The following is a 13,637-nucleotide window of genomic DNA, read 5'->3' on the forward strand; positions in this document are numbered from 1 at the left end:
ATGGCACGCAAGACATGATAACAAGAGACCACCAAGCACCCATCATTACTGAAAACAGGGTACTTTAGTGATACTGGCGTGACTAAAATGGAACTGCTGATCAGTGCCAATTAGCTAGAATAATCCTGTTAGCATTAGCTCAACTGTTCATTTATAAATCTCTGCAATGCTAATTGTATTTGAAGTTCTTTCTAACACTAACTCCTTTTGTATGGTGCTGAAAGCCTGCAAAACACTCATCAATTGAACAGCTGATACAACAAACAATCCTTTCTTTAACTCTTTGCAACTGCAATGTTATAAAAGTAGTTCTTCGTATTAACTATATCATACATTGACCAAGTTTGTACATAATTTTGCTGTATTTTGCAATAAGCACGGTTCTCTTTCCATAGCAAGAGCCACATCTTATCAAATACTCAGTCTTACTGATTGTTGTCAACATATATCCCTCTCAGAAAAGTAAACCACCCCCCCACCCCCCTTTTGCTATGGTTCTTTATCAAGCTTATAACTTAAATCACAACAAGCATCCATCCATAACAGTTAAAGTGTATTTGCTTTTCACTTATTGCTATTTAATTTGCACCAGCAGAGCATTTTGGCAAGAAATACTTAGCTGAACCGCAAATAGTTGACAGCGTTGTTTGAAATTACTGGGTAGCTTTTGTCAGCTTTGGATGAGCTTTTTGATCAAATCAAAATGGACAATACAGGAAATGCAAGGGAGATTTCATTAAATAAATTTATTTGTTAAAATAATTTAACTCCAAATACAACTGCTGAGTTTGCATTGAGTTCTATGTACAATTCTTGTTTTATTTGAAACATCAAGGTTTAAACAACTGACATTGTTACAAAACAAACTGTTGCCCCATTAAGTTGCCAGTTGTATTAGAGCTCAACAATTAACTGTGAAATACATTAATTCACCCCTATGAAACTCCAAATCAACAGCGTTAAGCCTGATTCCAGAACCCACTTCAGTCTTTCTTCAAACCCTGATCAAGAATTAACAGATGCACAACAATGCAGATAAAAGCCTCCTGCAGTTGTCAAACATTTGCTTTTGTTGTGGAGTTTCACAATTAAAGCCTAACCAGTGCTTTGAGGGCACACTGGTAAAAAAAAACAAACAACAAAAAATAAAAAATAAAAAAAAACAAACATGCACAAAACCCCCCAACCAAATGGCTGACATTTTTAGGCAACATTCTATACAGGAAAGCAAATACCAGTAGTTTTCCCACAGAAAAGTAATGGCAACTGTAGCACTGGGGTTAGGGAGAGGCTATAGAACCAGAACAGAAAATGTCACCAAAACTTTTTTGATGCTCTGAAGGGGCAGGCGGGGGGACGGACGTGACAGGAAAAAAAAAAAACAAACCAAAACAAAACCCAATGCAATTATGTTTAACACTCTTAATCTGATTCTGGTTTGTTTGCTTTGACTAGTTTTTGCGTATATTTTTAAGGGAAAGAGGAAACAGTTGCTCTCACTATCATAGCTTAAAAGAATAAAAGTTGCAACATTTTTAAAAAACAACAAAACTGGAGAAATGCTGTCTTCGTAGAAAAATACAAAGCTCTACAAGAACAGCCAAAGGAAAAGTGGGTCTTTGGAACAAATCATAATGTTTTAAGGCATGTTATAAGAAACTTTCAAATACTATAATTGGTAATCCTATCGGGGTACAAATGAAACAGTGACCCAAGACCAATGACTCCAGCAGGGTGGCCATGCAGCTGCTGCATAGCTCACTGACCTCCCCCTTTTCTGCTACCCCTATAATTTGAAAAATCTCTATCAAGTGCAACTGTCATTGATTCAAGCTCCACTATCTTCACATTAGTGGAAATACAAATAGTGCATAACTACTTCCTCAGAACTATACAATGAAAAACAACACTTACGCTTTCCCCCCCGCCATGTTGTGTGGTAGCATATTTACGGTCTAAGTTTTTTGAACATGTAAGAGTGTAATGAAGAAACACGACTGGGAAATATTTTCATTAATATTTTGTGTTAAAAATTTTACTGTGCAATTTTTCCTGTATTAAAAGCCCATCTGTTTTATATTATGAACTTCATGTTAGGCTGTTCATGTTGTACCTTCATGCCGTTTTCTTGGCTGATGAACAATCTGCGAGGTAAGATTCTCAACATCTCTGTAAATAACATTGCATAACATGCACTTCCAACTCAGTTTCAAATTTGGGTTTGGTTTGGTGGTTTTTTGGGGGTTTTTTTTGAGTGCTTATGCAGCGTATCTCACACTGACAAGCTCTTTTACAGATAGGTTGTACTGCTCAATAAACCATTTCCCAATCTAGATATTTTGAACATTGAAATATCATTAATTCAACATCTCGCATCTGGCCTAAGCATGGTGGCTGACACTCTGGGCGGGCGGGGGGGAAGAGAACATTCATACCATCTAGTTTAGGCATAAAAGTTGTGTGACTTGGAGGACCAAACTTAAAAGCCTGACTTTGCTATATAGTCAATGGAAAGAGGTAGGTGCCTCTAGGAGGGCAATTCAGAGCACCCAAAACGGGCATTCAGATGCCAGAAATAAATGGTGTGCCTATCTCCTTAAGAGAACAAAGTACAGTAACGAAAGCTCTGCAAGGTAGGTGGGAAACGGGCTACATTTACGTTCTAGTAAGGCTTAATGTTTTGCGACATCTAATGCCCTTTGATACACATTGGTTGTGGAAAGGTCTTGAAAGATTAAGGGCAGAGATGGCCAGTTCTCTTCCATTAATGTGATTTCCTTTAGTTATCAACCACTGAACTATAATTCAAAGTGTTAAGGATATTTATGTATGAAAATCTGCAAAGCATTTTGTACTCAAGTTTTGTTTGTAGCAGATGAGAGCGTTTTTAGGAAGTTCTGCGGATGGAGGCAAAACTCTCGAACCTAACTCCAATTACAGCATTTCTAAGGGCCATATACACACACACATACACGCTCACCACACACACACACACCCCCCAGCACCCCTGTTTTCACTCATTTAAACACAAGGAACTACACTGTTACTGCACAAGATTGAAAAACTAATAATTAAACGCATGGTGTTATTTAGACCACAGGCTCAGTGACTCTATTTTTATGGCCAATTTTACCTATAAAAGATCCAGCTCAAGACAATCTCTCCAGCATTTAAAATCTAAACATTGTGATTGAAAACTCTTCTATACTTTGATTGTAAGACTTCGGAATAGGTATTTCTGTGCCATTAGTCATGCAAATGATAAATATTTCACTGCTATGAAACTAGCAAGTCAGAGCTCGAGCATCCCTTCAAAATAAAATATTTGCTCCCACCATTTAACACTCCAATAATTGGGGCAACCTTGGAATAGTGTGTCAGGCAATTAAAGAGCCATTTCCACACTCACCCAAGGAATTACAACCGTAACTATTTCACCTCTGAACCAAATGATTTCACATGGTTATTCAATTTCAGTTTTCAACATTAAAGCTATCGAATAGCAAACTTGATTTTCAAAGGTTAGTTAGGGATCACACCAGAGAACGTAGCCCTTAAAGGCAAGAAAAACTGTTGTCTTTAATAAACTTAAAAATGCAGGATGTTCATACTGTCCCACGAGGTTTCTGCAGAAGGGAACATATGGATGCAACATGGCTTAATTTTCCTTACAAGATGGTACTAGTTAATCTATTAAAGTGTTCCTTGTTAGTAAGGCTCAGCAATTTTTTTTCATCACAGTTGCTTCCTCCTGGTTCAGTAAAGTGATAAATAAAGATGCTTCCTGCTTTGTAAACAGAGGGTTTGTTTGGCTTTTTGCAGACCAAAACCTGAAGCGATCCTCCATTCTTGAGCAGCAAAAGAAAAGATTTAAAACATTCCAATGCCAGACTGTTTCTTCACCCGCCATTTGTTTTCAGATCTTGCTCCTCATTTCACACACTGATGCAATGTTTTCTATTTCAAGATGTGGGATAAAGTGTAGAAATAATGGCATCAATTTTGAAAAAAACTCCAAACTATATAGGTCTCTGGTAGCCTCTTCCTCTAACACTGTCAGAAGTTCTGGTGAAATCAACATATTTGACTGAACAAACTTGGCCACAAGTGATAGCGCACGTCCTGAAGCACGGTAATTAGACACTGAAAGACTTGGCTCTCCTTTCGCACTTACGCTAGTCATGAACGGTCTTCAGAGATATTCTCTCCACTGCTTTTGTCTCCCCATCTCCAAAAGTTTTCCAGCTTCTTTGGAAATAGTTGCTGTTGTTGCCATCTGACATGACAACACACGTACGCTCGACCGGAACGACTCTGTAGATCAACTGTCTATGCCATAAAATTGCAGGTGCTCAAAGGGAAAAACGGGTGAGATGTGGTCATTTAACCCAATTATATTCAGAGTCAGTGATTGACTTTCAATGCTCAGCTCTGAGTTAATGTTGCTACTTCACTACAGATGTATTTCAAGCGACCCACAAACCAGGAAGTGAAGTAGACAGTTTTACCACCTTACAAAATTTCTGCAAATTAAGTCCAGGTTAGGTCATTTTTAATGCTATTGTATATTACATGCAGAACAGCATGGATCATCTTTGTCTGGCTGTGCTGCATAGTTCATTTGTCTAACAATTTCCGCAAAGAGCTCATCCACCATTGTTTTACTTTTAGCAGAGGTCTCCATAAATGGGCAGCCCCATTCTTCAGCTAAGGCTCTGCCTTCACTTGATGATACTTCTCTCTCGCTTTCCAGGTCCACTTTATTACCAACCAGAATTACTGGCACCTTCTCATACCTACAGTTTAGGAAAAAAAACAAAACACACACACACAACAAAAAACAACAGCAATAATTATGTTTAAAGAATGGCAACATTCTAAATGTAAACATATATTTGCAAACAGTACAGACTATACAGGAAAGAAACATTTGGACTATCTTAAAATTTTACATTGAAAAAATGCTTTGCATATTTCATATTCTAGCAATTTGTTGCACATCTCTTTCCCCCCAGGACTTTCCTAGAGTTCTAGGGCACGCTTACTCCTCTGAATTTTCTTTCCCACCAGGAGATCTGCCAGAAGCACTTCCACACTACAAAAGCTAGGAATATAATAATATTTTCTATGTTGGCAATCTCAGTTAGGGTGTAAGAACAGGATGGATGTCCAACTCTCCCTTCAGCAGGGAGGGTTGTGTCCTCCTCCTCCCTTTAACAGGTATCATGTTGTATTTCCTGCTTGTGATGAGAATGCATCGCTCTCCCTTTCAAAGGTACATTTATCTTTGGTTAATATATATGGAACTCTCAGATTAGCAATAAAAAGGAGAAAACCAAAGGGTCAGTAAATTAGTTTGACATTTCAGGAAACGCAGGCCACTTCAAGTCCTGTATACACACACAAAATTATTGTCATATAAAAACATGTATTAGCTAATACAGAATATATAACTCTCCCTTGCAGCATTCACACCATTATGCCAGTTAAACAACCTAAAAAAAAAGTTCCAGGCAATACTATCACAGTTCTGTTTCATAATCAACTTGGACAGCACAATAGATCATAGAAGCTATGAAGGAATTTATTACTTTGCACCTTTTTGTGAGAGGATCCTTGCCAAATTCTTTTAAAAATTAAAATGCCTGCCTTACTTTTTTTCCCCACCCTCACGTTAATAAACCTTTCTTCAGACATAGAACTAAATAAGTGTTTGGTCAGGTTTTAAATTTACATCTTTGCCATAGCAGAGAAGAAAACACTGGGCCTATTTCCAAAATATTCTTACATGGATTTTCTCACAAGAGCAACAAGTACTGAGAGAAAAGATTATTATGGCTTTTAGCACTTAAACTAAACAAAGAGAAACACGATGGTTCCCTCTCTATTTAAACCCAATTTTCTACTTCACATTAGCTTAGTATTACCACTTTGAGTCAAGTCATTTGGGTAAGACTGAGATGTGGACAGACAACACTCAGAGCTGACACCTGCAGCAGCTGAAGATGTCGCTATCCTTAAGCCACTTATTCTTCCTTCTCCATCCCTCCTGCCCACCCTTCCTGCCTCCCAGCAGGGCATCGGAGCAGAGCTGGTGCACGTGCCTCAGCTGGTTGACGGAAACATCCAGCAGCTTGGTCTAACCTACGAGCCATGATGAAACTCAGCTGTCAAGACTCTGCACTGGAACAGGGAACCCATGTGTTCCTGTCAGCCCTACAGCAGGGATGGTGAGCTCCCACAGAGGCAGGGGATAAACGGGCAGTGACTTGTCAAACCACCTCAGCCACTCTTACACCACCACAGCAGTATCAAAAATTGATCCAACTATGTCATAAGATGCAGCTGAAATTCTAAACTTTGTTACATCTCTTTGCTAACTATGGGGATGTCATTTAATTCACAGTCTGTGCTGTGGTCAATAATTGTAGAGAATAGCCCTCACTTTCACCACTTAGCCTCTCCTTGTTTACCACCTGAAGAGACACAATCCATTTCTTACTCTGTGGATATACAGAATTTCACAACAACAACAACTTTGGAACTCTTGCAAGAGCTATGCTGCCATTAAGTACCAAAATACACAAGCATCTTGAAATCTGTCCTCCCGTGTTTAAACACGTGATAGCATAGTCTTTAATTACAGAAGATGGATGGCATTCAACAGATAAGACAGCAGTTCAGTATTTCTTTTTATCTTTATTGTTCAGATGCATGTGTCCTATTGTATGTTGCTGTACAGCATTAAAAACCCTTCAGTGAAAGTGGAGTCTGGTACACCTTTACTGCATTTTGTGATATCTGAGGGTCTCAAACTTCTCCCTGCCCCACTGCCAGCTCCTCCAGGTATGCTGTATCTTCTCAATTTTACCAGTGGGAAAAATTGAGACATTCAAAGCAGCCACTTGAGAAGCATTCAGTGAAGAAGTCGATGAGCCAGAATTAAAACACAAGATCACCTCTCCTCTCGTTCTGCAAGATCACTCCAATTTGTTGAGAAACATATGAGGGAACCCACACACAGACTTGTTGCAGATTTATACCCAGTTCTGCTGAAATATTCAAGTGCTTTAAAAGGTTTAAGAACCCTAGAAAAGCTGGGCAACTAAATACCTGAGGATCTGTTTACTACAAGTACTCAGCACCTGGGAAACGGAGCAGTGGAAATAATAAAGTTTTGTACTGCAGGACAAAAAGAAGAACTGATGAGCTGACAGGATAGATGTGAAAAGTCCAATTTAATTTATTTGCACAGAACCGTCTAGGAATTATTAGGTGGAACAGACAGAAGCACTTTTCTGTATTGCTTTTTCCTGCATTTGCCTCTTGCATTTATCCTGTTCACTACCTACCTTCAGTACTTAAAATGAGATGGGAATCTTACAGTCAACAGCCTTATTCACCATATAATCCAGATTTGTCCAATAACCACTTGGCAGCATTCAATTGTGTAAGAAGGTGTTTCTGTAAAACTCTCATTATGTAATCTTATCAAATACCTCCTCACAGGGCAAAAATAAAGTTGCTCTTGCAAAATACATCCTTGTATTACCTAAATTTTGAGTTGTCAACTTTACAGAGAAAATACTTTTTATATATGTATATTCTGCGTGACTTTATATATATCAATATAAAATATATAAAAATATAGGTACTTATGCATGCCTATAATATATAAAAACTGTCTGTAATATATATACACACACATCTATACAATTACACAGTTTGTCTTTCTACATAGAAAAGTCAGTATCCATTTTCCAGAATAATGGAGGTTAGAATAGGGCAAATAATGGGAAAACAGTCCGTGGATACTGAGCAAAAGACTGGATCCAGCGTGGGCTTATGAGCTCCAGTACAGTGTCGGTCCTGCCAGACCCAAGCTGAGTATGGGAGAGCCAGACCAGATGTCTGTGCATTGTATTCTCCAAATACGATGATGATGGATTGACTATGTGTGAACTAATAGGCCTTTACAGAAACAATGTGTTTCCATGTAGTGGGGTTCCAGCCCCTGCTTGTCTTCAGAGTCCCTAAGGGTCTCTGCACTACTTCCCAGCTTTCTGATTCTGGTAATGCACCATGGAAGCCCTAGCTCTCAATTAAAACAAGCTCTACAAGCTCTGAAGTTCAAGCTGGCTCTCCACCCTTTACCTCCCAACACTGCCAGAATTTCCTGCCTCACTTCGTATTCTGGGCAAATTTATTTCTGATGGGTATGGGGGAGATCCCTGGTTCAACGTTCTCCTTACCACGGCTGCTGATCTTGCTGGAGGCGACTTCTGCCTGCCCCTGGAGGTTCCACTGGCTTTTTGCAGAGCTTCAGACTTCCCAGATGTTGGCACACCCACTGCTGAGGTGGTATGCAGCAGCACAGGCCCCCAGTGGGAAAGGGTGATTTCTCAGATGTGGCAGAATTACATGATTCTAAGGAAATTTGATGAGAAGAGGTACATCTCTTCCCCACAGGCGTCTCACCCTGTTGAATTTCAGTGGCCCAACAGGAAAACAGCTTCTTTACAAAGGAAAAAAAGAGCTGTCTTGCAATGCCCAAGCAGCAATACAGAACCCTTCCATACAACCACAAAAAAAATCAAACCCAGGAATTCAAAATCCTTCCAAAAGCTTCAAGTAAGATCTAACCTACTCACAAAGACTTTCAGCAAAGCAAGAGAGGCTAAAACCCCACCACCTATACCAGAGCCCTGAAAAGCCATACTGCTGCTGCCATCACAGGGTGTGTGAGAGGGCAGCTCAGCCCACTATGGGAGCTGGACAGACGTCTTGCCTTTCAGTGCATCAGTGCAGCCCTTCTTCCCCTGCCTGTCCCCTCAGCACTGGAGAAGTGGTACAGTTCTGCTCCTCATTCCTGGAACAGGAAAACCCAATTTCCTCAGGACTGCTGAAAAGCTTTGAGCAGCACTAATCGTTCCTAATGAAAAGCATGAGGGCTACCTGAAAATGAGAACTGCTGCCAGTTTCCTCTGTATCAGTGCAGCGCAGTATGTATTCTAGGGCAAACATCATAGCAGAGCCTGTAAGAAATCTACTCAAACGCAGCACGGGAAGGCTTGACTTTTCAAGACCTCTTCAGGAACAAATTTTTGCAAGACCAATTGCACGTGTTTGCAGAACACGTTTAAAGAACAAGGTACTTCACCCTTTTTAAGGCACTATCTTAGGCTCTAATACAACAGATACTGAGCAGTGGCAACTCATAAAGAGATAACACGACTGCAGTAATTTATAGCCCTGTGAAAGACACTGGTGCAGAGTCAAATATCATCATATCTAGGATATCACAACTGGCAAGATACAGTTGTTGCTCCATAATAGAAAACCAGCATGTCTTTCCCAGTCCCAGATAACTATTCAGTGCTAAAAACCACCCTGTTATCCATCTTTAATGAGCTGCTGGGACCAACAGGCCACAGTAAATCCCTCAGTTTTCCTGAGGATGGACACCACAGCCATGGGGAATCAATAAATACGCAGACTTTAAATGTTTTATGTGGCCCAGCTATGCACCACTGACTACACTGCCTTACATACCACACAGTGATAAACAATTTCTACATTTTATCTTACCCCACATGGCACATAAATCATCCACACTTCTGTTTAGATTAATATGTACACTTTGAAGAATAGCTTAAAACATTTCAAAAGCCTCAAGATAAATGGTATGTAAATGATCTCCAGAGATTTTTACCTCCCATTTTTTCTACCTCCGATATTATTCAGAGAGAGAGAAACATGGGCGGTACCTGACATCACATCGAATCTCTTTTACAAGGCACTTCTCAGATTTCTTGTTAGAGCTGTCATTGGATAAAGATAAAACTGAAGATGACGTGCAGTGAAAATATAATATGAAGAATTAAAAAAAGAATTAAAAAAATTATAAACACCAAGACTAATAAATTGATCTTATTCCCTTAAACTGTGCTAGAGATCACCCAGTACCCCTAAACTGGGGGTGGGGGGGGAGAAGTGAGCTGGACCAGTACAGGAGAAGACATTAAAAAGTTCAAATGAGTTCCTGCTTTCTAATTTCACGTTCTGGAAATGTTGCATCTTTTCTAGGATTTTTGCCTGAGCTTCATATCAGAGCCAAATATGTTTAACCAAAATTCAGAAACTTTCTGTATAACAACAACAAATTAAGAGGAAAAACCATGCATTTTGAAAGACTTTTTCTTGTAACTAGCCTAAGTCCCATTGAAGTTTATGGAAAGATGTATTCCTAACTTTACAAGTTAAATACTGGGACCACTGAAATCAAAAGAAGTCTCCAGTACCAAGCCACCTTTATTACCTTCTTCTACTTGCAGGGTGTCTTCCCTGCCCTCCCCCTCCCCCCCTTTTTTTTTAAAAAAATGTATTTCTGGCATTTTTTATAGTATTTCAAAAAGGAAACTAATTTAAGGGATAAAGATACTAGGGACAATGATGCAAATAAGATCAGAAGGTCAGTAAAAGTAAATATTCTCCATTTTAGACTTATAAAAAAAATTGTGGTAAGAATCCTGCCAAAATACACAGTAAAAGAATTCTGGGCAATATGAAATAAAGTATCAAAAAGAACATTTAAATCTATTAGGTTGTTTACAAATTCATACAAAATAATGTTTAGTACCTTTTATGTAACATAACTTGCAAACTTTGATTGCCTGCAGTAAAATCTGTCATAACTTGAAGTTTTCTCATCCAGAGAAAGAATATATTCCAAATGTAACTCTCGACCATTTCTTAACCCTTTCACACAATTAATTGGAAATTTAATGCAGAATCCTCAACAGTTAAAACTCACATCAGCTTCAGAGGATAAGAAAAGACACAGTGTTCCCTAGTCTGATTCTGAGCCTCTCAAACACCAGGAAAAGGAAGCAAGGCCACAGAATTGTCAAGGGGAAACCAAACAATCCTTAACCCTTTGTTGAAAGCTTCCAATTCTTGAACCAAAGAAGCAGGAAAAATATATACATACTTCTAAAGCAATTACTGCCTTGTCTTAAGAAATTTAGGCAGAAAGGGCACTTCCTTTTTCCAAACCTGATGCCTTGTATTTTGGTAGCTTTAAAAGTTTTAACATTATGAGTTAAATCAACAGCAGGTGCTCAGTCTGCAGAGCTATACCTTTTTCCATGGAGTCCTGCAAGTATAGACCAATGAAGATGTGCCTATACCTGTATACATGTATAGAATGTGTCAGGAGATAGAGATATAAATCTAAAAATAAGTAGGTTTCTGCAAAGTTTGAGCACTTTGCTCTCTAATGGAAATTATTACAGCTTCTCAGGTAAACCCATACAGAACAGCTGCAACACCCCCCACCCCACCCACCCCCACATTCTGATGCAAACAAGTCATTCCAGTTTACCAATTAATTGCATTTAATATTCAGTTTTGTAAGCTATATTGTATAAGGATTTAATTACTTAAGCAACAACTCTCAACTAAAAAAAGTCTTTAAATAATTTTTATAAATGAGTAGATGGTTAAAGAGCTTATTGGAAGTCCCACTGCAATTAGGTGGCTGAGTCATTAATTATTTTGCTATAAAGAACTGTGATGGCCTAATTGCAGGACTGGAGATCTAACATTTTATTCTAGGCTTTGACATGAACTCCTCCTATAGCCCTTGGGAAACAAACTCTTCAGATGGACAGACTGAGGTATATAAAGTCAGGATAATTGTACTTACTCATAGGACAGCAAATTAAATAATAGTTGTAAAACAACTCAAAGAATAATATTATAATAAATAACCACCATACTGTATCGCTTTTGAGGAGGCTTCAGAAACTATCTTTGTTCTTGTACATGAAACTTTCTGGAAATAATCACCTTAACTTAAATAAAATAGTTTAAAGCCAATTCAGTTCTGTGATTGTTATAGTCAGTTTACACTTCCCAGTTTGGTCGCGAGGTCTGGGAAGTCTCAACCAATGCCAGTTTTGCTGAAACTGTTTGGCAGGCTCACCCTTGGTACTGTGCTTGTAAGTAATTAGAGGAAATAGTTCTCTTCCAAGCAAGAGCCCAAGAAACAACAACAACAAAATCCAATGTAATGAAGCACTATATATATTTGCTTCTCAACTGTTACTATAAGCACTTTTCAGCCAAAGCACTTGAACACCTTATTTCTAGGCAGCTTACACCTGCAAGGGACAAGAATGGTGGATGGTACTATCCCATACACGTACTCAAAGGCTATCTAGTAAACCTACATTCCTTTGCTGCAACCAAGGCAACAGGATAATGCATATCATTTCTGCATGAAGGACACTAAAGAACTTTCCAGGTTATTTCCAATCACTTTGGAGAAAAATTCTTACCTGTAGAGGATTTTCCACATCTAAGATCTCATGGGGCAACTAAGATAATGATAAACTCCTTCCACATATTCAGCCTGCTTCTGCAAGTCACTGCAGATCAAGCCTATCTTCAGCTCTGCCACCTGCTTAAATGGTAAACCAATAAGTATACCTGAAAATTCAATGGCTTGCTGACATGCCCTATTAAGGGTTCCGCATTCACTAAAGGGAAGTCCCAAAGGAAAATCCCTGATCATCAAGATCTTAGGGAGACATTTTCTCAGCAAACTGGCAGAACTCCATGTATGTTTAAGCTTCGTCCAGTGACATTATCAGTTCCCCCCTGCAGTAAGGTGCTGGCATAGCAAGTGACAGGCACCAGCGCTTTGAGCGCTGGGGATAACAAACAGGACCCTATGACAGGAGTAACAGCAGTTCTCATCCACTGCCATTTCAGATGCTCAAAAGCCTTCACAAACAAGAGCTTAGCTTTCACCTTAAACAGGACACCTCTCCCTACTTTCTACTGTTACAACTCATATCTAACACTGAAGTCTGTTATCAAGACTGAAAAGACTCTACACAATATATAACATCTACCTGCTTAGCAGCAGGTTTACTGTGAGCATATCCAAACAATATTTTAATCCTCGAGTTCCCTCTCTATGCCAATCAAAATTCTCATCTTACACAATTAAGCCTCAACATCATCTTGCTGAAATCCTGAAGTGCTGGCCACATTTCCTATTCTTTGGGATAGTTTAAGAAGAAATAACCACAAGTTTCAATTCTATATAAAATGCAAGGCAAGTGTTTTACCTGACTTTTTCCATCATGACTAATTCTTTTGTTTTGAACAGCAACAGGAAAGTCGGAATGTCCTACAAATCTGGGATTCTCACAGGTGGATTGATTTCACTTAGTTCCTGTCTCTATACTCAGTTCACAGTGAACGAAGTCTAGCTGTCAAGAAAACTCTGAAGAGATTATGAGGCACAGTATGATTGCTTAAATACAAAGTCCTTGCTCAAAATTTCCAGACACTAAAGGTAAGCACCTAATTTTTCAAAAATTGCTGCTACTAGCTGTAGTCTACTAGCTCAATGTCTTGAAAATTAGGCCTCAAAGTATTTAAAATTTGGGTCCATGCTTGAAAATTATTCTTAATGACTGTATAAGTTTTCTGACCTTAAATAGTTTAAAACCATATACCATGCTAATATATTAATGTTTATTCCAATACAATGAGGATGTCTAGGTATGTCAAGGTTTTCAGTACCTACTAAATGTACAACATATGGAAGATACTAAAGAGAC

The 13,637-nt window shown here is 38.8% G+C and overlaps 1 protein-coding gene across 1 annotated transcript in view; it reads right to left on the bottom strand.

The window, feature by feature from the left end:
• Window positions 1-720: 720 nt before the first annotated feature.
• The window catches only part of RAP2A (RAP2A, member of RAS oncogene family), a 32,525-nt gene continuing 19,608 nt past the window's right edge, over window positions 721-13,637 (bottom strand). Inside the window, exon 2 of the mRNA XM_064440663.1 lies at window positions 721-4,796. Coding sequence (XP_064296733.1) covers window positions 4,559-4,796 — 238 coding nt within the window. The 3' untranslated portion in view covers window positions 721-4,558. The remainder of the gene's footprint in view (window positions 4,797-13,637) is intronic.

The sequence above is a fragment of the Phalacrocorax carbo genome, chromosome 1 (genome assembly GCF_963921805.1).
Source record: "Phalacrocorax carbo chromosome 1, bPhaCar2.1, whole genome shotgun sequence".
In the NCBI taxonomy this organism is placed as follows: Eukaryota; Metazoa; Chordata; class Aves; order Suliformes; family Phalacrocoracidae; genus Phalacrocorax; species Phalacrocorax carbo.